This window comes from Theropithecus gelada, chromosome 7b, assembly GCF_003255815.1.
Source record: "Theropithecus gelada isolate Dixy chromosome 7b, Tgel_1.0, whole genome shotgun sequence".
NCBI classification, from domain to species: domain Eukaryota; kingdom Metazoa; phylum Chordata; class Mammalia; order Primates; family Cercopithecidae; genus Theropithecus; species Theropithecus gelada.
The window spans coordinates 31,922,800-31,944,310 of NC_037675.1; the positions used below are offsets into that span (position 1 = coordinate 31,922,800).

General features: G+C 36.2%; 1 protein-coding gene across 2 annotated transcripts in view; it reads right to left on the reverse strand.

Moving 5' to 3' along the window:
- Positions 1-238: 238 nt before the first annotated feature.
- Positions 239-21,511, reverse strand: part of STRN3 (striatin 3) — a 136,485-nt gene continuing 115,212 nt past the window's right edge. For both annotated transcript variants that reach the window (XM_025391509.1, XM_025391508.1), the window contains 9 exons: positions 20,454-20,587; positions 18,945-19,120; positions 18,715-18,762; positions 17,982-18,103; positions 13,541-13,708; positions 11,786-11,926; positions 8,921-9,028; positions 2,086-2,172; positions 239-2,004 (listed from right to left, as the gene is read on the reverse strand). In XM_025391509.1, the coding sequence (XP_025247294.1) occupies positions 1,835-2,004; positions 2,086-2,172; positions 8,921-9,028; positions 11,786-11,926; positions 13,541-13,708; positions 17,982-18,103; positions 18,715-18,762; positions 18,945-19,120; positions 20,454-20,587 (1,154 nt within the window). In that variant the 3' untranslated portion in view covers positions 239-1,834. The remainder of the gene's footprint in view (positions 2,005-2,085; positions 2,173-8,920; positions 9,029-11,785; positions 11,927-13,540; positions 13,709-17,981; positions 18,104-18,714; positions 18,763-18,944; positions 19,121-20,453; positions 20,588-21,511) is intronic.

Sequence of the window (21,511 nt, forward strand, 5' to 3'; positions counted from 1 at the left end):
CCGCCATTAACTGAAATTCAGATTGAAACAGGTTGTCTAAGCAAATTATTTATAACTGCATCTGTGCATTTTTTGGGGTTATTTTGCATTGCATAATTTAATGGAAGATTTTTTTTAATCCTCAAGTGGGGTGAAATACTTAGACATTATTAATAGTGTTAGTGATCTACTCTTATTAGAATATCAATAAGTAGTACAAAGTTTGAAAGAACAGCATAAAAATGAAGGACTCACTAAGAAATCTCCATTTCCTAGTTTAATTACGGAGAGTAAAGTATTGCACTTTATTATTCAACACAAAATGATGTAGCCAACAGTAACATACAGGTACACAATTTAATATTTATTATATGCATTTTATATACATTATTTTTCAACAGCTGTATGTTTGCTATGTGGTACAATCTTAAAAATTTGCTGATTCATAGTTTGTAAAACAAAAACCTTACAAAACTCATCAAAACTCGCAAACTGATCAGAAAAGTTTCTTGGAAGACTAGAAAAAATACTTTATTGTCTTAATCATGCATTACACAAACAAAATCTTTAGTTACACCATAAAATTAAGCACATCTAAAAAAATAAAACAGGGATAACTAGTCAAAACACAGCAGATTTCTGTATCCTGATTCAACTATTTTTGTATCCTATTTGTAATGCAAATAAAATTTTACTCCAAATATTTTAAAACAAGTTAGTTTTGTTTGGAATCATGGTAAACCAAGATACATATCTTAGGGGGAACCATCTTGGTTTGTAATTTAAACTATAAAATATTCCATTTTTAGTCTATTTTAGACTATTCAAAGATTTCCAAAATAGATATACAGGTTCCTTTAGCACATTAATAAAAGGATATAAAGACCAACAAAAAGTGAAATAAATAATAGGCCATTAGCAAGATGGATAATCCTTGATAAATAAACTTGTAAATACAGTAAGATGTACAAAATATCACATAGTGATAGGATGCCAAGATTAGTTTTTTTTTCTTTAAGAGTTCATTTGGAGTACTAAACTCCACTGTTTCATTTTAATACACTTAATAGTCCTTGGTTTATGAAGACATTTATGTGATGATGAAAGTTATTTAGCATCTTTATGGAAGGACTTAGCTGAGCTGTATTAGGCAAAAGAAGGAAAAGAAAGTGGTTACGGGGCAGCGGGTCAGTGAGATCTCTGTGTTTTAGGGTTGTATAATGCAGAAAAACTTCAATACAATCTTGAGCACTGTTGTGACAGGCTAAATATATAAAAAGACTTATAAAAACTAGAATTTTATCCAAACATTTTGTGCAACTAATGCTAAAATATTTTAAGTTAAATTTTCTTTTTCTTTTTCTTTTTTTTAAAGCAAAATAAGTTTAAAAGGGAATCTGTGGCATTCAACCGATAAACAGAAAATCACTAAGAGATGAAAAAAAGCTACTCTTGGAGCTCACTTCCCCCAACAAGAGCACCACATTCCTAACCCTAAGGCAGCACACAGAGTCCAAAAGAAAAGAAAAAAAACCAAAAAACAAAAAAACTTTTTTTGAAAGATCAGACTCCACATTGGCTTAAAGACACCTAAAAACAGACATACGCTCAGTTCATATCCAGTACAGGCCACAAATACTGGAGTCCTTTTTTCTTTGTCCCACAAAATACAGTAATTACAGTTAACTTAATGAGCTTGACATTAAGGTGTGATTTCCACCAATCTGTACCTGCCCCAAATAGCTTTCACCAGGCAGATCACATGTAGTGTCATATCAGTAACCTTTTTGATGGCAGTGATGCAGACCCTCTTTCTGTCCAAGCAAATCTTGTTACGATGCAAGTTTTTGTTGATTCATACAAATACTTTGGCAAGGGCATCAGCTCCTGCACTAGCTATATATGCTTTTGACGGGTGGAAAGCAACATCATAAATTGATTCATCCAATTTCTTTCTGTGAGCTGTTATTTCTTGCACACATGTCTTGCTGTCTAAATTCCATAATCTGATGGAACAGTCATGGCCTATAAAAGAACAAATAAAATTTGTTACTGAGTAACAATCTTTTATAAAGTTTGTGGGCAGTACAGGACTTTAAGACTTACTTCCAGACATCAAATAGATTCCATTAGGATCTACTGCTAGACTTGTAACAGCATCCAAGTGAGCTACCATAGAATGGATCATTTTACCTAAACAAAACATAACAGAACAGATTAAGTTTTCACAAATACTAATGAGAGAACAGAAACTACAATATAGCATCGACATAAAACAATCATTATAGCAACTTTTTTATTGTGGTAAAATATACACAACATAAAATTTACCACTATAAACATTTGAGTACACAATCCAGTGTCTTTTAGAACATTCACAGGGTTATGCAACCATCACCATTCTCTAGAGTTCAGAACATTTTCATCACTGGTAAAGGAAACCCCATATGCAATTAAGCAATCACTCCTCTTTGTCCCTCCAACCCCTGACCACTAATCAACTCTTTCTATAGACTGGCCTACTCTGGATGCTTCGTATAAGTGAACTCATACAATATGTGGCTTTTTGTGTCTGGCTTCTTTCACTTAACATAACGTTTTAAGAGTACATCCACCACTACAGTAATGTTTTCAAGACAATTTTAATTCGAATGCAGAACTTCCTCTGATAATTACTCCTAAAAAAGACATCTGTGTAACATGTATCTGACAATATCTGATAGACACTGTAAAGCAATGACAATGGATTGCATCAAAGGCTTAAGATCATGTAAATTGGAATTAAATAAGCCAAGTGTGGTGAGGTGTGCCTGTAGTCCCAAGCTACTCAGGAGGCTGAGGCTGGGGAATCACCTCATCCTAGGAGTTCAAGGCTGCAGTGCACTATGATTGTGCCTGTGAGTTGCCACTGTACTCTAGTTAGCCTGGGCAACAAAGAGAAATGTCAAGAAAGGAAAGGAAAATGGGAAGGAAAGAGAAAAGAGAAGAAAGAAAAGAAGGGAAGGGGAGGGGAGGGAAGGGGAGTGGAGGGGAGAAGGAAGGAAAAGTGTCAGTGAAAGACCTTAAGACTATTTTATATACTGGGCTAACAAAAACTAAATCACCAAAAAATATATTTCTACCTAAACATTCCATTATCAAGTTCAGTTCACTTATCCTTTGAAATAAAATCATTTTACATACTCTAAAAAAGAAAGGAGGTAAACAAATAACTCTAGATTTCCCCAGACATTAACAAAAACGCTGCTCTGGAAAATGTGACTTAATTAGTATCTTCAGTGAAGATTTGGCAAGCAAATGGAATTCAATAGAAAGTAGAATTTAAAAGACAAGTTGTGAATACAAAGTTGTATTGCACAAATACTTTGGGGCAAGGGCATCCTGCAATGGCAATACATGCTTTGGATAGATAGAAAGCATTATAAACTGATTCACTAGGCAGGCAATAAAATAGAAATACTGATACTTTTATAAGTTACTCCCCTTTCACTCAGCAATGAGTCTTTATTACTCAAATGCCTGGGATGTCCCTAATGAAAGATAGAGGCTTTTTCCAAAATTCTAGTTATAATCATTAGCCATGCCTCTGGTCCCAATGATGATACTCTACACTAAGATATGAAAGAGGTCTAGTTTTATTATTTGTAATGGGGCTATAGCTGTTGACCTGAATACAAAACCACAACATAATAAAATGTGCAAAAATACACTCCAAAAAACCTATAAAAAGTAATAGGCAGGGGCTCATGCCTATAATCATCCCAGCACTTTGGGAGGCCGAAGCAGGCGGATCAACTGAGGGCAGGAGTTCAAGACCAGCCTGGCCAACATGGTGAAATCTTGCCTCTACTAAAAATACAAAAATTAGCAGGTGCGGTGGTGAGCACCTGTAATCCCAGCTACTAGTGAGGCTGAGACAAGAGAATCCCTTGAACCCAGAAGTCGGAGGCTGCAGTGAGCTGAGATTGTGCCACTGCACTCCAGCCTGAGTGACAGAGTGAGGCTCTGTCTCAAAAAAGAAAAAATGTCCTGTCACTTTCCAGAACTATTAAACACTGATCAGTTGAAGACAAAATTTTTTAAAAAGTCAAAAATTTAAGACCAAATTAAAGTCTCTCATTTCAAGCCACAACTATCTCTCATTAATACTAAGAGTAATAAACAAAACAGTCTTAGAAATTCTACTCTGCTAGCCCAAAGAACAGAAAAGTCTTCAACAAACTATCGTCAATTGTTTAGTTCAACACAATTCATCTTCCAGTTCTAGAATCCACTCCTCTCAAAATTCCTATAAAAGACCACAGCGTATAAAATGGATGGCCTCCATGACAATACTTTCAAAATATTAGGGGTTAAATACCAAGTATCATTAGCTTTCCTTATGTTAAATCTATGATGGTAAGTTTTAGTTTTAAAATTTATTTTATTTGTATTCTTGAGACAGGGTCTTGCTCTGTCACTCAGGCCAGAGTACAGTGGCACCATCATGGCTCACTGCAACCTTACTCCTGGGCTCAAGCAACCCTCCACGTAACTGGAACTACAGGCACATGCCACCATGCCTGGCTAATTTTTAAATTTTTTGTAAAGACAGAATCTCGTATTGTTGCCTAGGCTGGTCTCAAACTCTTGGTGTCAAGCGATTCTCCTGCCTCAGTCTCTCAAAGTGCTGGGATTACAGGCATGAGCCATCACACCTAGCCTTGATGGTGTTTTAATTCACAGATCTAGTTCAAGCTTCTCTCTTGAGAATGATACTCTATCTCCTAAGTTTAACATCTCTAAACCAAAAGACTTTTTTCCAATACGAGAGCTATACATTTCTTTAAGGATGCTATAATTTTCTAAGTTTAATTCCAGGTCTCCAACATGTGCACTAAACTAACCCTCACCCTGATTATCTTAAGTCAATTGAGAGTTAACCCTTCTTGTCCACAGTCACAAAAATCGCTTCAAAATGTAAGTAATCCCTTCAGATGGACCATGAATAGAGACTTCAATGCTGGACCAAGTTGTATGTTGGGCTTCCACTGGTGACCACATAAATCACAAAGCTTCTGACCCCTTCCAGTAACTAGGACCTCTCCTTCACTAACATACACCTGCAGCTTCTCACATCTCACCAATTTCATTTTGGCCTCATGCTTCTGCTAATAGTCTACCAATACTAATCCTAATTTTTTCCTCCTATGACTAAAGAAATAAAGGCTGGACACATGCCACTGCACATGCCCATTCTCCCCTCCCTGGCACCTTAAGCCCTTTCACTGGCTAGTATTGTGGGCCTCTATTAAATGGAGAGAAAATAAAGATGTCAAATGTGAACTACAGAAACAAACTCTGTGAGTTTAAATACTGTACACGTCACTTAACTTCTTTAAGCCTTTCAACCTCATGTGTAAAATGGGCATAATAATAGTACTATATCTACCTTATAGAGTTATTATAGAGTTATTAGAAGAACAAATGAGTTAACATATGTAAATAAAATAGAACAATGTCTCACACAGAATAGACAATATAACACTAGTCTGTAGCTGCAAGAGGACAGGACATTTTATTCTGTTCACCAAGCTTCAAGAACTGTGCCAAGAATATGGCAGATAGTCTAGCCATTTTGCTAAATGAATGAGTCCACAACTGATAGAAGATCTTCCTCCCACTCCTCCACATCCCTCACTCATACTATAGGTTCTTCCAGAATCACTCACTACCTAAGTCTTTCAGACACAGCATAGGAAACTTGAATTTGTACCTCTACCAAAATTTTGGTAGAAACCATGAGCCCTGAAAATCTCTCTGAAATAAATAGTAGAAATTGAAAACTCTAAATCCTTTAACGTCAAGAATCTATCATATAGTGCAAAATGTGACTTGATTAATTTTTCTAAACCAATTTTGCCAAGCCCCTGCTGTTCAAATATTTTTAGTAGTTCCCACATATACAGCATAGACAAAAATTCAATATTCTTAACCTGGTTCTAAAAGTCCTCAATAGATTCTATTTTCCTTCCTCAAACTTTGTCTTTGGTTTTGTCTATAAGAAACTTCTGTTCCTTAGAGTTTCTACCACCGCGCCTCTGCTCAAAATATCGCCATACCTGTAACTTCCTACTACCACTTCCTTCACTTAAAAACAACCCAAAAACACCTTTCCATTCCTAAGGCAAAGCTTCATTTTGCACACACCCTCCCGCACCCCCTCTTATTTCCTCTAGACAAGCCCAGAGAAATCAGGAACCACATCTTATACATGATAGTATCCAGTGCACTATAGAACACAAAATGCTGAGAAAATTTTCATTAAAATGGTTTACTCATTTAAATATTTATTTATTGAGCCTATTCATAGCATAAAGTTCTATCATGTTTCAGACATAAAAGCTCAATAAATTTACTACTCATTTTATAACATAATACTCTATTAAAAACAACTTAGCTAACCGGAAGTAGCAGTTATGGGGACAATCTAGTTTACCACAATTAAATGAATTTTTAAAGAACTTCTTTGAAAACACCATATCCAGGCCGGGCACAGTGGCTCACGCCTATAATCCCAGCACTTTGGGAGGCCAACGTGGGTGGATCACCTGAGGTTAGGAGTTCGAGACCAGCCTGGCCAACATGATAAAAGCCCGTCTCTACTAAAAATATAAAAAATTATACAGGCGTGGAATGAGATGCCTAGAATCCCAGCTACCTCAGGAGGTTGAGGCAGGAGAATCGCTTGAACCCAGCAGGCAGAGGTTGCAGTGAGCCATCATTGTGCCACTGCACTCCAACCTGGGTAACAAGAATGAAACTCCGTCTCAAAAAAAAACCACTACATCTGAAGACAACTCATAGTTTCATATAACTCAAAACGGCGCGTGTGTGTGTGTGTGTGTGTGTGTGTGTGTGAGTGAGTGAGAGACAGAGACAGAGAGAAATAGAAAGATGGGAGGGGAGGGGAGAGAGAGAGAGAGAAAGGAGATAGAGATATGAGATAGAGAGAAGGTCAACTGAGAAATACTTTTTTCTACTATGGTTGGGCACAGTGGCTTACGCCTGTAATCCCAGAACTTTGGGAGGCTGAGGCGGGCAGATCACTTGAGCTCAAGAGTTCAAGACCAGCCTGGCCAACTTGGTGAAACCCCATGTCTACTAAAAGTACAAAAATTAGCCGGACATGGTGGCACACACCTGTAGTCCCAGCTATGCGGGAGGCTGAGGCACCAGAATCAATTGAACCCCAAGAGGCGGAGGTTGCAGTGAGCTGAGATGGTGCCACTGCCCTACAGCTCTGGGCAACAAAGCAAGACTGGCTCCAAAAAAAAAAAAAAAAAAAAGAAAAGAAAAGGATTTTTTTTTCCTATTATTTGGAACCTACTGCTTCAATTATCTTCATACTACAGGCAAGGTACTAGTTAACAGAAAGAGTAAATAGGTAGAATTTGGAAACAATCTGAAAGACTATACGCTGCATATTTGATATTGAGTAAACTTTTACTGACCATTTTCTTGATTTCTGCTAATAAAACAGCTCTACAGATTCTCACCTTTTGCTTTTAATGTAACTACTAAAATTCCTGAACTTTCCCATATAACTTTAAATCTTCAATAATTAATAAAAAGGAATCTTTTTAGAAACACAAAGGAAATTAACCTCTCTGCTCTTGCAGCAGAGAAAAACATTATTGGTTTCATAAAAATAGTTCAAAGGATTGATTTGATAAAGTGTTAAATTGAGAACACGGGCCAGAAGCAGTGGCTTATGCCTGTAATCCCAGCATTTCAGGAGGCTGAGATGGGAGAACTGCTTGAGCTCAGGAGTTCAAGACCAGCCTGGGCAACACAGTGAGATCCTGTCTCTAAATAAAAAAAAAAAAAAAAAAATTTAAATAATTTTTTTAAAGAGAACATCCACTTGAATCTTACGTCCTGTGCACAACCTGTAAATATTCATTTTGTCTGCAATTTGTTAAAAAGAATCTGTCCATGAAAGCGTTGTTTAGGCCAGGCGCGGTGGCTCAAGCCTGTAATCCCAGCACTTTGGGAGGCCGAGACGGGCGGATCACAAGGTCAGGAGATCAAGACCATCCTGGCTAACACGGTGAAACCCTGTCTCTACTAAAAATACAAAAAAATTAGCCGGGCGTGGTAGCGGGCGCCTATAGTCCCAGCTACTCGGGAGGCTGAGGCAGGAGAATGGCGTGAACCCAGGAGGCGGAGCTTGTAGTGAGCCTAGATCGCGCCACTGCACTCCAGCCTGGGCGACAGAGCAAAGACTCTGTCTCACAAAAAAAAAAAAAAAGAAAGCGTTGTTTGAACAAAAGGGTTTCATCCTTAAGACTACGGACTAAAACATATTGCCATTTTCTATATAATCTTCAAAGAGAAACCTGTAATTCTGGGTCACTGTCTTGATAATTTGTTACCCTGTAACAATGTTGCAATTAACATTTATGTTTCTTATTTAGAAGTCCTTCAGTACCCTGACTGTTCTAGTCTCTCCTCAAGTAGCCTTTCTAGCTGTCAGACCTCTCCTGAGAGAGAGCAAGCAATATATTATGTACTATTCTAGGTAATGACTAGATAATGGGCAACAAGAGCGAAACTGCCGCAAAAAAAAAAAAAAAAAATACTGGAAATGCCAAACACCAGAAAGAGACCTCTTCCATCATACTTATTCATAACAGAATATGAGGAAAAAATTTCAAATGGAAGGATCTACATTTAACTAACATGACTTGAAGAAATCATAATAGCTAGGCAAGGTATTATGGCTAGTTAAGGATAAAACAACATAAATGTGCAACATTAAGAAAAGCAAAAATCTGAGTTAAAATGGTTTCATTTGGCAATTTCATATCTGAAACTCACTATACCTTATATAAAATAGCATTATCGATCATCTCAAATTTACAGTATAACTAATATGAAAAGAAGACAATTTGCTTACCCGTTTTATTGTCAAAAAATTTGATGTGTCTATCTTCATGAGCAGTTATTGTAACAGGAAGTGTGGGATGACTTACTACTCTGTTGATATGATTATTAGATTGTAAACCTGAAAAATAAAGGAAGACAATACGTTAAAATTCAAACCTTTAATAAGAAGTTGGATAATGGCCTTTTTAATCATGTTAAAATATAAAAATCATTAAAAACTAAACCTTTTGCATAAAACAAAAAATCTGACAACGAAATAAGGACTCCAGAGAGATCTTTTTAAAAATAAACATTTATGTTATTATGTCCTATAATATAGACTGTACTAGGCTCAAATTTAGAAAAAATGAGAAGTGTTTTAATGCAGCCCTTTATTATAGGTAGTTTAGAATTTTTAAAAGATCCACAATTATTACTTCTAATAAACAGTCCATATAAGAATTATAAGCATTTAAAGAAGGAAACATTCATAATTGCTAGTTAGATGTTTGTAAGGAACAACCCCCATCCTACCTACACTGACAAAAACAAAAAAACAGAAAACTGGAATTAATGCTCTTTAAAGAAGAGACTTTTTTCTTTTCCAGGAAGCTCTTACTAACTTTTTATTAAAGATGAGGGAGAACAGAGAAATATCAAAATAAATAAATGGGTGAAAAATCCTCAATATTAATAGACTTTAGATCATTCATTCTGCACGCGTACCATGACTCATATATTACACCTAAACACATAAAAGAATATGTATATATATCTATCTATGTAGGGTAATTTAAAAAAAAGGTTTGAGGAGATACTGGGAAAGAGAAGATAATTTTGGTTTAAGACCTGACCATGGCACCATGTAAATATTTTACGTAATTACAAAGCAATTTTTTTTTTAAGAGACAAGGTCTCACTCTGTCGCCTAGGCTGGAGTGCAATGGTGCAATCATAGCTCACTGTAACCTTGAACTCCTGAGCTCAAGTGCTTCTGCTTCAGTCTCCAAAGCTAGGATGTCAGGCACACATCACCATGCCCACCTAATTTTTTAAGCTTTTGGTAGAGATGGGGCCTTACTATGTTACCCATGCTGGTCTCTACTCCTAGCCTCAAGCTATCTTCCTGCCTTGGCCTCCCAAAGTGGTGGGATTACAGGCATGAGCCAATGCGCGCCCAACCAACAGTTGTTTTTCTAAAAGAAATTAATGAAAATCAAAAGTAAAATTAAACAAATGGACTTAAGTATATCCAACTGGTGGTATAACTACAAAGGAAGGAACTATTCCAAGTGACTTTAAAGCACAGAAATCAGATTGTATATTACTAGTGGAATATACGCTAATTACAAAGTTTTATTATCAATATTCAATCTTTTCATGGCAATGGTATTATTACTGAGACAATTCTGTGTATACTGTGGGTGGGGTAAATAAAATAAGAAACAATTTTGTTGAGAACCAAAATAAATCTGAATTTGAAGAGGAAGTATTTTACTGTTTAAAAAATGCTTATTTCTTAGCTCTGTACATTGAAAAAGTCTAACACAATGAACAACCCAGGAGCCATGAAGACCATGAGGATCAACCCAGCAGCCTAGCACCCCAACTGTAGTCTCTAAATGCCATTTCCCACTAAAAGAAACCACAACTCCTTAAATAAATAGCTGATTTCAGATCTAGGGCACAAAATGAACAAGATGAACCTAGCACATCTTGTCGTATGTCATATCAGGAAAGCTATCAACAACTACCAAGGTCATGGCAAAAGGACTCAGGAGCCAACCTCAGCCCCGCTGAGTAAGCCCCACTGGCCAAAATGAAAGGATCTGAACAGCAATAAATAAAGATAATACCTGTAATGGATTGAAACACATCAAATACATTATATCCATGAGAGAGTACGATGATACCAAAAACACCACCCAAGACAAACTGGTCACCTTTAGAGGGTGCTAGCAAACCAACTCATATTTTGAAAACTGGTAAATAAAGGGGAAAACTAAAACCCAATAATTTATCTTGCCTTTCCTTAATACACACTAACTCCAAGGTAACCAAATTATTGATAAAGAGATGTTCTTTTTTATAGGAATAATCTAGCTAATAAATGGAGAGGGAATGATAAAATTAGAAAATCATTTTTCAATAGAAAATTAATGAACCCAAGCAATAATCCGACTTAAAACATCACAAAAATATAAACAACCAGAAAATACTTACCTCTGATAAAAGCTTACAAATTACTTGTGAAGTAAAGTTGCCAAAAACATGTAAAAATTTTTAAAAGAAAAAAACAGTGAACCTGAATTTGAGTAAGTCTTTAGATCTATAATCAGTTCACAGGAGAATTGTGAATAGAAATAGAGAAGCACGTTAAATAATACAGGTATGCAACTAGCAAAATTCAGACTGTAGGAAACTTCACAAGACAAAGTAGCCAATTTCTTCAATTAAAAAAACAGGAACATAAAAGAGATGAAGGGGAATCTATGGATGAAGAGAGACCTGAGAGACCTATCAACCAATTGCAATACATAAATCTTATGCGATCCTTATCTATATAAACTGTAAAACACATACCACATATCACATGTGTAATACTGGGCATTTATAGACAGGTATTAAAACTGAATGATGAGTACATTAGGTTCATTATCTTATTTTCTCTACTTTCACCTTTATATTGCTCTAGTCATTCCTCTTTTCCCATAAGTCCGCCCAAACTTTTAAGCAAAATTTGAATAGCAGAAATAATATAAATAAGTATAACTAACATTATGAAACTATTTTGCCATCCTAAATTCAAATAGTAAAAACATTAAAATTAGCTAAAAGATCATCCTCTGTGTAATAACCCTTTTTAAGGTTTCAAAGAAACTCCATGAAAACTTACCAGAATCTACCTGTGATGAAAGTATCACCAATGACTGTGATGTTTCTAAATCATAAATTACGGCACTACCAGTGTTGAAAGAGGTTACCATATGAGCTGGATCACAGCCTATAAAGTCAACTGATGTAGGTATTCCATGCTCTGAAATGAGCCCAAAGACAGACAATGTAAACAAAGTAAAATTCTATGAAATCTCTACTTTTCTAATCAGAAAAAGGAATTCAAATAATCTTGAAATACTGTTAATAATGAAAAGGAATACAACTGTGTCAGGATGGTAAGATAAGAAATTATCTTTTCCTCAATTATTTAAAAAATTTATAGCATTCTATTTAATATTATAAGAAAAATATAACTACAGAGCTCATAAAGAATAAATACATGTAAAAGTTATTTCTTCTATTACACATTTTCTTCTAAGGAATTAAATAAAATCCTAGTCTTTTGGCCAACTTGCCAATAATACTTCTTACTGTAAAAGTGACAAATTAGCGTTCTCATATAACTGTTTTGGCAGGCTGGTTCACCTGTCAGAGATCTGTAGGCCTTATAAAGGAGCTAATACAAGTCAAATTTTTGGACTCATGAAAATGGCCTGGACTCTGGAATCAGCTGATGCAGTACTTCACCCTAAAATGGCCTGAGCAGCAATTTCTCTCTTTAACATACTAAATTAAACTAGCCAGATCAATGCAGTTAGACGAAATATGGAGCCAAGCTATTAACTATCTAGATGAAGCCAGAAACAAGTATCTAAATGAATTCTTACCTCTAAAGCTTGGATAACTGAAAATTAGTACCACTAAGGTGTCCTAAGAGACACAAAATTATACATTTACTACTCACCTAAAATGTTTTAAAATAATATGTATTTTTACATACAAATAAAAGGTCTAATTAAAAAAATTAAAAGCGGGGCACGGTGGCTCACGCCTGTAATCCCAGCACTCTGGGAGGCTGAGGCGGGCAGATCACAAGGTCAGGAGATAGAGACCATCCTGGCTAACATGGTGAAACCCCGTCTCTACCAAAAATACAAAAAAAATTAGCCAGGCATGGTGGCAGGCGACTGTGGTCCCAGCTACTCAGGAGGCTGAGGCAGGAGAATGGCGTGAACCTGGGAGCTGGAGCTTGCAGTGAGCTGAGATCGCGCCACTGCACTCTAGCCTGGGCAACAGGGCGAGACTCCATCTCAAAAAAAAAAAAAAAAAAAAATTAAAAATGACTTGGAAAATAAGATCAGTAAATGTCTTCAAAAGGTAAACTGGTTAAAGCCTTTTTAAATAGAAAATATTTAAAATCATGAAAATAACCTAATTTGTACTTTTCCAGTTAGGGGTTCAGTGATTATGGCTGGACTACTCAACTAGTGTGCTCAGGGTCATGGAACACATGGTTTATAGGTATGCTTGAGACTGTGATCCCTTCAGTCTTTGTGGGTAGTCATCTGGAACAGATGGTGTGCCTCCTGTTGTCCCTATGATGTATCCTCATTTGTCTATTCCATTATTACATACAAGTAGTTTTACATTTTTAAAAAATTGAACACAAAAAAGGTAAAAAAGAACTACATTACGGGATATAGTTGCAAAGCACTTCAAAAAAAAAATGAGTAAAAAGATTATCCTAACTTTTACAAAATTATTTCAATATATCTCTTCGGAGCAGTAAACAAATAAATCAATTACTTTGTCCTTTATATATTCCAAATTTTTTAAAAAACGAACTTTTCTCACAGATGCAAAATTTACTTACTTTTATCTCCATTGTAAGTGCAAATACATGGCAATTTTTCTTGTGGATTCCATAACCTAACAGTGCCATCTGCTGAACAAGACAGTAATTGATTTTTTATGCCACTATAAGCAAGACCCCAAACTGCATCTGTATGACCAACTAAAGTGCCAGCTAGAACATTTGGCTCTGGAGAAAAAACAAACAAAAAATCAGGTAAAAGAAGTTTAAAACAAACTTTGATACATAAAGAAAACTTACTCTATAACTGAGTATAAAGAACACAACATAAATTTAGGCCACAAGAAGATAAACCAAAGTGTACATAGTGGCTATATCTAAGAGTAGAATTATGGCCTATTTTTATCCCCTCCTCCCATCAACATTTTTCTGTATTTTCACAATTTTCTATAAAGGAACATGTGCTTTTTAAAAAAAACAGCTTTTTTGAGATACAGATATAATTTACATGCCATACAACTCACTCATTTAAAGTGTATAATTTAATGATTTTTGGTATGTTCACAGAGTTATAGAACCATCATGACAATCAATTTTAGGACACTTTCATCATTCATTAGTCACTTCCCCCAATTCCTCCTCCCCACCTTTCCACAAGTCTAGGCAACAACTAATGCTCTGTCTCTACAGATGTGTCCTATTATGAACGATTTCTATAAATGGAATCATACAATATGTGGTCTTTTGTGACTGGGTTCTTTCACTGAGTATGTTTTCTTCTTTTCTTTTTGAAATAGGGTCTTGCTCTGTCACCCAGGCTGGAGTACAGCAGCACGGTCACAGTTCACTGCAACCTTGACCTCCTGGTCACTGAACATGTTTTCAAGGTTTATCCATGTTGCAGCATGTATCAGTACTTCATTTATTTTTAGTGCCAAATAATACTCTGCTGTATGGATATACCATATTTTATTTATCTGTTCCTTAACTGACAGACATTTGACAGCTGATAACAATGAACATAATCTGTCTGACAATCCTGTTTTTCTAGTAAACTCCTCCCACTTTGCATGAATGCTTCTTATCATCTCCACAATTCTCACAGCTCCCAACCTCTCTTCCACATGACCATGCCTCATACTTCACTGAGAAAATACAGCATTCAAATAATGCTGTATGTTTCTTATCCCCCATCTTCTTGCTGCCTAACATATAAATGATTAGTGTCTAAAGGTATCTTCTCCTAGCTTCCAGATACAAGCAAGGAATCTGTCCTCCATCCTATCAAGGGCTAGTACCAGATGTCACTAACTTGCTGTAATGTTTACTGCTTCTCTACTACACAAATTCTCCTCCTTGGGATCATTACCACAGTGAAAAAAAACTTGTTACAGAATCTTGTCAACAAAAAAATCTTCATTAATCCTACCCTACCACCCCTTCTACCCAGCAGTAGAAATATGCTTTTCACTTCCTGTTTACTCTTCAAATCACTCCAGTTTGGTTTCTGATACCATTACCACACCAAAACAATCCTTGCTAATGATGATCCCTTTACTATCAAATTTAATACTTTGATGATACAAAACATTTTGTTGTTGTTCCCATTATATTGCTTTTCATCCATATAGTCTGACATGAAAGATTATCCAGAGGTCCCTTCATCCTTCAGTCTTAGCTCCAGCATCCAAACTCTATCTGGCCAAGATGTGGGTGACCTGCTGGTCACTTATAAAAGGGAAACTTTATATCATATTATTAGAACTCTCAGTAACATTTGAAAGTACAGACTGCTTCTTTCTTCTCAAAATGGGTTTCTTCTTTAGTGTGCTTCCATGATTTCACACACTCTCCTGCACTTCCTTCTGCCTTTTGGGTCATACCTCCTCAGTTTCCTTTGTTGGCTCTCTTGCTCTAGCCACCCTCCCAGTGTCAGAGTTACGAGGACTTCAGTCCCAGGTTGTCTTCTCTTCTTATATTAAACAATACCCTCTCCCTGCATTGCCCATTCTTATAGCTTAATGTATCATCTGTATAGAGAAGACTGTCCATGTTTTTAACTTCAATCGAGATCTCTTTGGGCTCCTTAGTTGTGTATTACCTACTTGATACTGTCATTCTTTAACATGCCTAAAATCTGAACTCACCATCTTAAATCTCCTTACACCAGTTCTGCCTCTGTTTCAATAAATGCTCCCATCACCTGCTCAGTTACTCACATCAAACACTCAGGACTGGTAATGAAAATGTTCTGAAATTAGTGATGATGGCTGTACAACTTTGTGAACATAGTAAAAACTACTGAACTGTAGACTTTATTTTTAATTTTTTTTTAGAGATGGGGTCTTGTGGCTGTGCATAGTGGCTCATGCCCATCATCCCAACACTTTGGGAGGCTGAGGCAGGCGGATCACTTGAGCTCAGGAGTTTTAAGACCACCCTGGACAACACGGCCACCATTTCTACAAAAAATACAAAAATTAGTGGAGTGTGGTAGCTCACACCTGTGGTCCCAGCTCCTCAGGAGGATGGCTTGGGCCTGGGAGGTGGAGGTTGCAGTAAGCCAAGATCACGCCACTGCCCTCCAGCCTAGGAGACAGAGTGAGACCCTGTTTCCAAAAAAAAAAAAAAAGAGCCAGAGATAGGGTTTCACTCTCTTGCCCAGGCTGGAGTACACCGGCACCATCACAGCTCACTCCAGCCCTGACTTCCCACACTCAAGTGACCCTTCCCACACTCAAGTGACCCTCCCAAGTGTCTGGGACTATAGGCACGTGTCACCACATCTGGCTAATCTTTAAATTTTTGGTAGACATGAGGTCTCACTGTGTTGCCCAGGCTGGTCTTGAACTCCTGACCTCAAGTGATCCTCCCACCTCGGTCTCCCAAAGTGGTGGGATTACAGGAGTGGGCCATTGTGTCCAGTCTGAATTGTATACTTTAAAAGGGTGAATTTTGTGATATGTTAAATTACATCTCAATAAAGCAGTTAAACACATACAATCAAATTAAGCATCACTCACCCATCACTTTATCTACTCAACATAATTTATCAATAAATCCTGTCTATTCTACCATACTCCCTCAGTTTATCTTAAAACCACTTCTAACTGCTCTGCTACCACCACTCTAATCTTGGCAATGTCGTCTGTCACCTAGTTTACTAGACTACTATATGACAGCAGCCTCCTAACTGGTATTTCTCTTTCCACTCTTCTCACCCCCAATTTACTCTTCTCACAGCAGACACAGTCACCTTTTTAAAACCTTACATTTATCAGATAACTTTCTGGCTTAAAACTCGTTACTGAAAGTTTCCTTTTATCCTTCAGATTTTGGCTTGAATCTCACTATTTTAGAAAGACCTTTCTTGGCCGGGCGCGGTGGCTCAAGCCTGTAATCCCAGCACTTTGGGAGGCCGAGACGGGCGGATCACGAGGTCAGGAGATCGAGACCATCCTGGCGAACACGGTGAAACCCCGTCTCTACTAAAAAATACAAAAAACTAGCCAGGCGAGGCGGCGGGCGCCTGTAGTCCCAGCTACTCGGAAGGCTGAGGCAGGAGAATGGCATAAACCCGGGGGGCGGAGCTTGCAGTGAGCTGAGATCCGGCCACTGCACTCCAGCCCGGGCGACAGAGCCAGACTCCGTCTCAAAAAAAAAAAAAAAAAAAAAAAAAAAGAAAGACCTTTCTTGACTAACTCTTCTAGAGAAGGTTCTGCCTGTTACTCCCTCTCACAGTACTCTATCTTCTTATCATTTATCACAATTTGTAACCACAGATCCCATCCCTTTGCTTATTTATGTCTCTACTTTCCATTAGACAATCTTATTTCTTGACATAGTGCTTACCACAATGCCTAGCTAATGTAGGCACAAAGTGGTGTTAAATAAAAAGAACAAAGAGTTCATAAACATTTTGTTTTAATATAATTATTGATAATGCCCTTACAAATATATTTGAACACAGGTACAGGTAGGTGTTTCTGTAGAACAGATTTCTAAAAGCTCCATTTGTAAGTCAAAGGAGGTTTCTTTTCTTTTTCTTTCCATTTTGAAATTAAAAATGTTTTTGTATATAAGAGCTAAGAATAACAAAAAAATTTTTTGGCTCCAAAAAGTTTTAATGATTTACACCCTTGCTGTTGGTTCCACTGTCTTTTGCTAATATTTTTAAAATATATAAACTATTTCTTAAGTTCAAAATTTTGTTACTTAGATTATATTTTGTTTCCTTCTTCTTTTTGTTCCTACTACCTAAATTAACACTTTAATTAATATACTTTTTTTAACAACAGAGGAAGTATCAATTCATAGGCTTAAATACCCATGGCATGACATTTTCTAATTTTTCTCTTTAATAAAGCAATTTATTAGCAAATGGAAGAACAAAATGAGGTGACTAACATAGGTTTAAATAACCTTGTAATCCTATTTGAGGTATTTACTTTTGTCAGCTCCATTCAGTTAAAAAAAAATACATTTTGATCCTTTTACTTACCATACGTATCATATGGATCCACAGTGGGACTCGGCATATTCCACCACTGGATGGTTGCATCAATACCACCGCTGAAACACTGTTCTCCATTAGAACTAATAGCTAATGACAGAACAGGGCCACTATCGTAGGAAGAGAGGAAAAAAAAATTACTGATAAATTCCAAGAAGAAACTCAAGTCTCCATTCCCCCAACCTCTGAATTTATGTAATATCGAAAAACTGTTTTAACAGAACATGTACATATGAATGGTACTTTTTTTTTTTTTTTTTGGAGATGGGGTCTCACTCTGTCGCCAGCCCAGACTGGAGAGCAGTGGTGACCTCGGCTCACTAAAACCTCCGCCTCTCAGGTTCAAGCGATTCTCCCACCTCAGCCTCCTGAGTAGCTGAGACTACAGGCGCATGCCACCACGCCCAGCTAATTTTTGTATTTTGTGGTAGAGACGGGGTTTCACCATGTTGGCCAGGCTGGTCTTGAACTCCTGACCTCAAGTGATCTGCCCACTTCAGCCTCCCAAAGTCCTGGGATTACAGGCGTGAACTACTGCATCTAGCCTGAATGGTACTATTATATTCATATTTTCACCAATACAATTATTAAATAGCCATTATTCAAGTAATACATCTTTTCTAATATAAAACATTGAGAAAATTACAAGGTTTGAGGACTGATAAATAATATTTAATAATAAGTATGATTGTTAATTAAATACCAATTCAGTAAAACTTACATGTGGGCCCTAAATGTGTAGATAGGCTCTACATCTAAAGAGGCACTCCTAAAAGAGGCGGAAAAAGGGTAGGGGAAGAGAAGGCAATTAAATAACTATAAATCACTGGTTGATATTAAATAGTCATTAGATCAAATGTGTGCATTAAAGATATGCAACAATAATGAGGAATAATAACTTATATTAGCAAAATTAGAAGAAATACACCAGGCTAACATTAAAATACTTGCTTTTTGGCAGGAATTGTTTTTTGCAGGTTCCAGAGTTTCAGGGTATGGTCCTCAGAAGCAGTAACCAGCACAGGTTCTACAGGATGAAAAGCTAATGCCCGTACTCCATCAAAATGGCTACGTAGTGTATACTTGGGATTCCATGTCTTTCGAAAGGCATCTTTATTAGCAGGCAACTAAAAGGAAAGAGCACAATATTTAGTGGTGAAAGTAGTAAACTGGAAGGCATGTGGAGTGTTTATTTGTTTCTTTTTGGTGTGTTTAACACATATATTTAAAACTGTTTGGCTAAAATGTCCAGTGGAAATTTAATGTACCTTTAAAACTTTCTAAAAAATCTTTATCATTTAATAATAACTCAGAATAATTTCATTTGCCTTACAAATAGCCTAGATCAAATGCAGAGTTCTTTAGTCTGTTTATACCTATCAAGCTAAACCCAAAGCTCCTATTAAATGTCAGATGAGAACAAAATCATCACTGCTACCATTGCTGCAATACTTTACATGAAAACTAATTACATATTACAAATATCCAACGGTACAGTATTAACAGTAAAGTCATTTAGGAAATGTATTAACATGTGAAATTTTTAAAGGCAGCAAGTTAAGGTACTTTCTGAAAGTCTGAACTAAAGACCCTTTAAGAATATTTTTATCCCATTTTCATAATTCTTGGTATTGACAGAGGTTTATCTTTTTACCTTCACATTTCTCCATCTGTAAAGACAGGCTGTGAAACCACTTCTAAAGCAGTCAAAAGTTTGCTGGAATTTAGTTGCTTATGTATTTAAAAAAATACATTAATGAGAATAATCCAGCCCACCAAAGGCTGTCTCTAAAAAGCATGCTAACGTTAACTATAAAATGTAGAAAAAGAAATTCATTATAAAAAGAAAAAAAATTGCTGAAAAACTGCAATTAACATAAAGATCTAACAGGTATAGTTAACTCTCAATTGAAATATTAATATCTAGAAAAATTAAATTCAAGACAAGTTTCACCTCTAACACTGGACTCCCTATCCCTTCCATCCACTCCCCATCCCTCTAATGGAGTTAAGTATTCAGGAAATGATGCAAGCTAACTTTAAAATGTTTAGAAACTTTAAAATATTTCCTTAAGAAAATAAAAGTTCAAAAATAAAACATGCTTTTTAAGAAGTATTCTGAAGGCAAATAAGTGATTCAGGTTATTTTTTTTTCTTGTTAACACCAAAATATGGCTTAATTTGAGATAATTGAGAGTTGACTACTCAAGATGTATTTATTGACCAATATATTAATCATCTCAAACTTCTAGTTAATCCACCAAAATACCTAAAACAAAATTTAAATACCACAAAGAAAGTAGTTATAAAAGAAAAACTACATGTCACTTCAAATCAACACATTGACACAAACTTATCTTTTCCATGCACCTCGACATTAATTCTGTTTTATAAGTGATTCCAAAAAATAAGGAGCCTTCTATTAAATCATTAAAAAATTAAAAATAAAACTGCACTTACATCATAACTATAGTCTGCATCATTTGTTACCGTCAAGTCTGCAAGGTCTCCAAGGCCCAGTACACTTAACAAAACATCATCAGAACCCATAATAAATGACTTGCCTCCTCCAGATGGAAACGTTATTGGTTCAGCTATAAAGAACAAAACCGCTTCTTAAATGCTGAAAAATCATACAGTACAAGACAATATTGTGGGGAAAATTTAAGCACTTAACAGTTACAATATTCAGTAATATAATTAATTTTTATTTTCCCACTTCTACTCAAAAAATCCTGTTACTAAGCAGTGTTAAACAAATGTGTTGGAACTGTGGTGTAGTAACTGTCCACAAATAAAATGTGCACTAGATATATTATTCTGGGGTGGAAGTTGGGGCACAAAAGCTTTGTCTAAATCTCTTATCACTTCAGTACAATTATAACTATAGTTTACATGTTAAATAAGAAATAAGACAAATTTTGATTAAACAATGGAGTTAAATATCAGATTTTTGCTATTCATGGGGGGAAATCTCTACCATGGACCTCAAGGACCTCAAAGTAGTCATACAGTATTTTTTAAATGTTAATAGGTTGTTGCTAAGTCCTTTTGCTTTCTAAAGAAGTACTAGGCATTCTAGTCCCTGATAAAAACTAGTACAAACACTGAAATGTAAATGGTTTACAGTCAGCTATTACTATATCAGTTCACTAGAATGAAGCTTTAATTGTTCAGATTCCTTCAGTAACAGCAATGGTCTAGGAAAAAGTTCTTCCACCAACAACGTCAGTTTCCTTTCTATAAAGAGGTTAATCCATGTGGACTTCAGAACATCTTCTGGCTTTATTTAATTAATTTATTTATTTATTTATTTACAGAGTCTTGCTCTGTCACCCAGGCTGGAGTACAGTGGTGCGATCTTGGCTCACTGCAACCTCCACCTGCTGGGTTCAAGCAATTCTCCTGTCTTAGCCTCCCAAGTAGCTGGGATTACAGGTGCCAGCCATCACGCCCAGCTAATTTTTTTGTTTTTAGTAGAGACGGGCTTTCACCTTTTTTTTTTTTTTTTTTTTTTT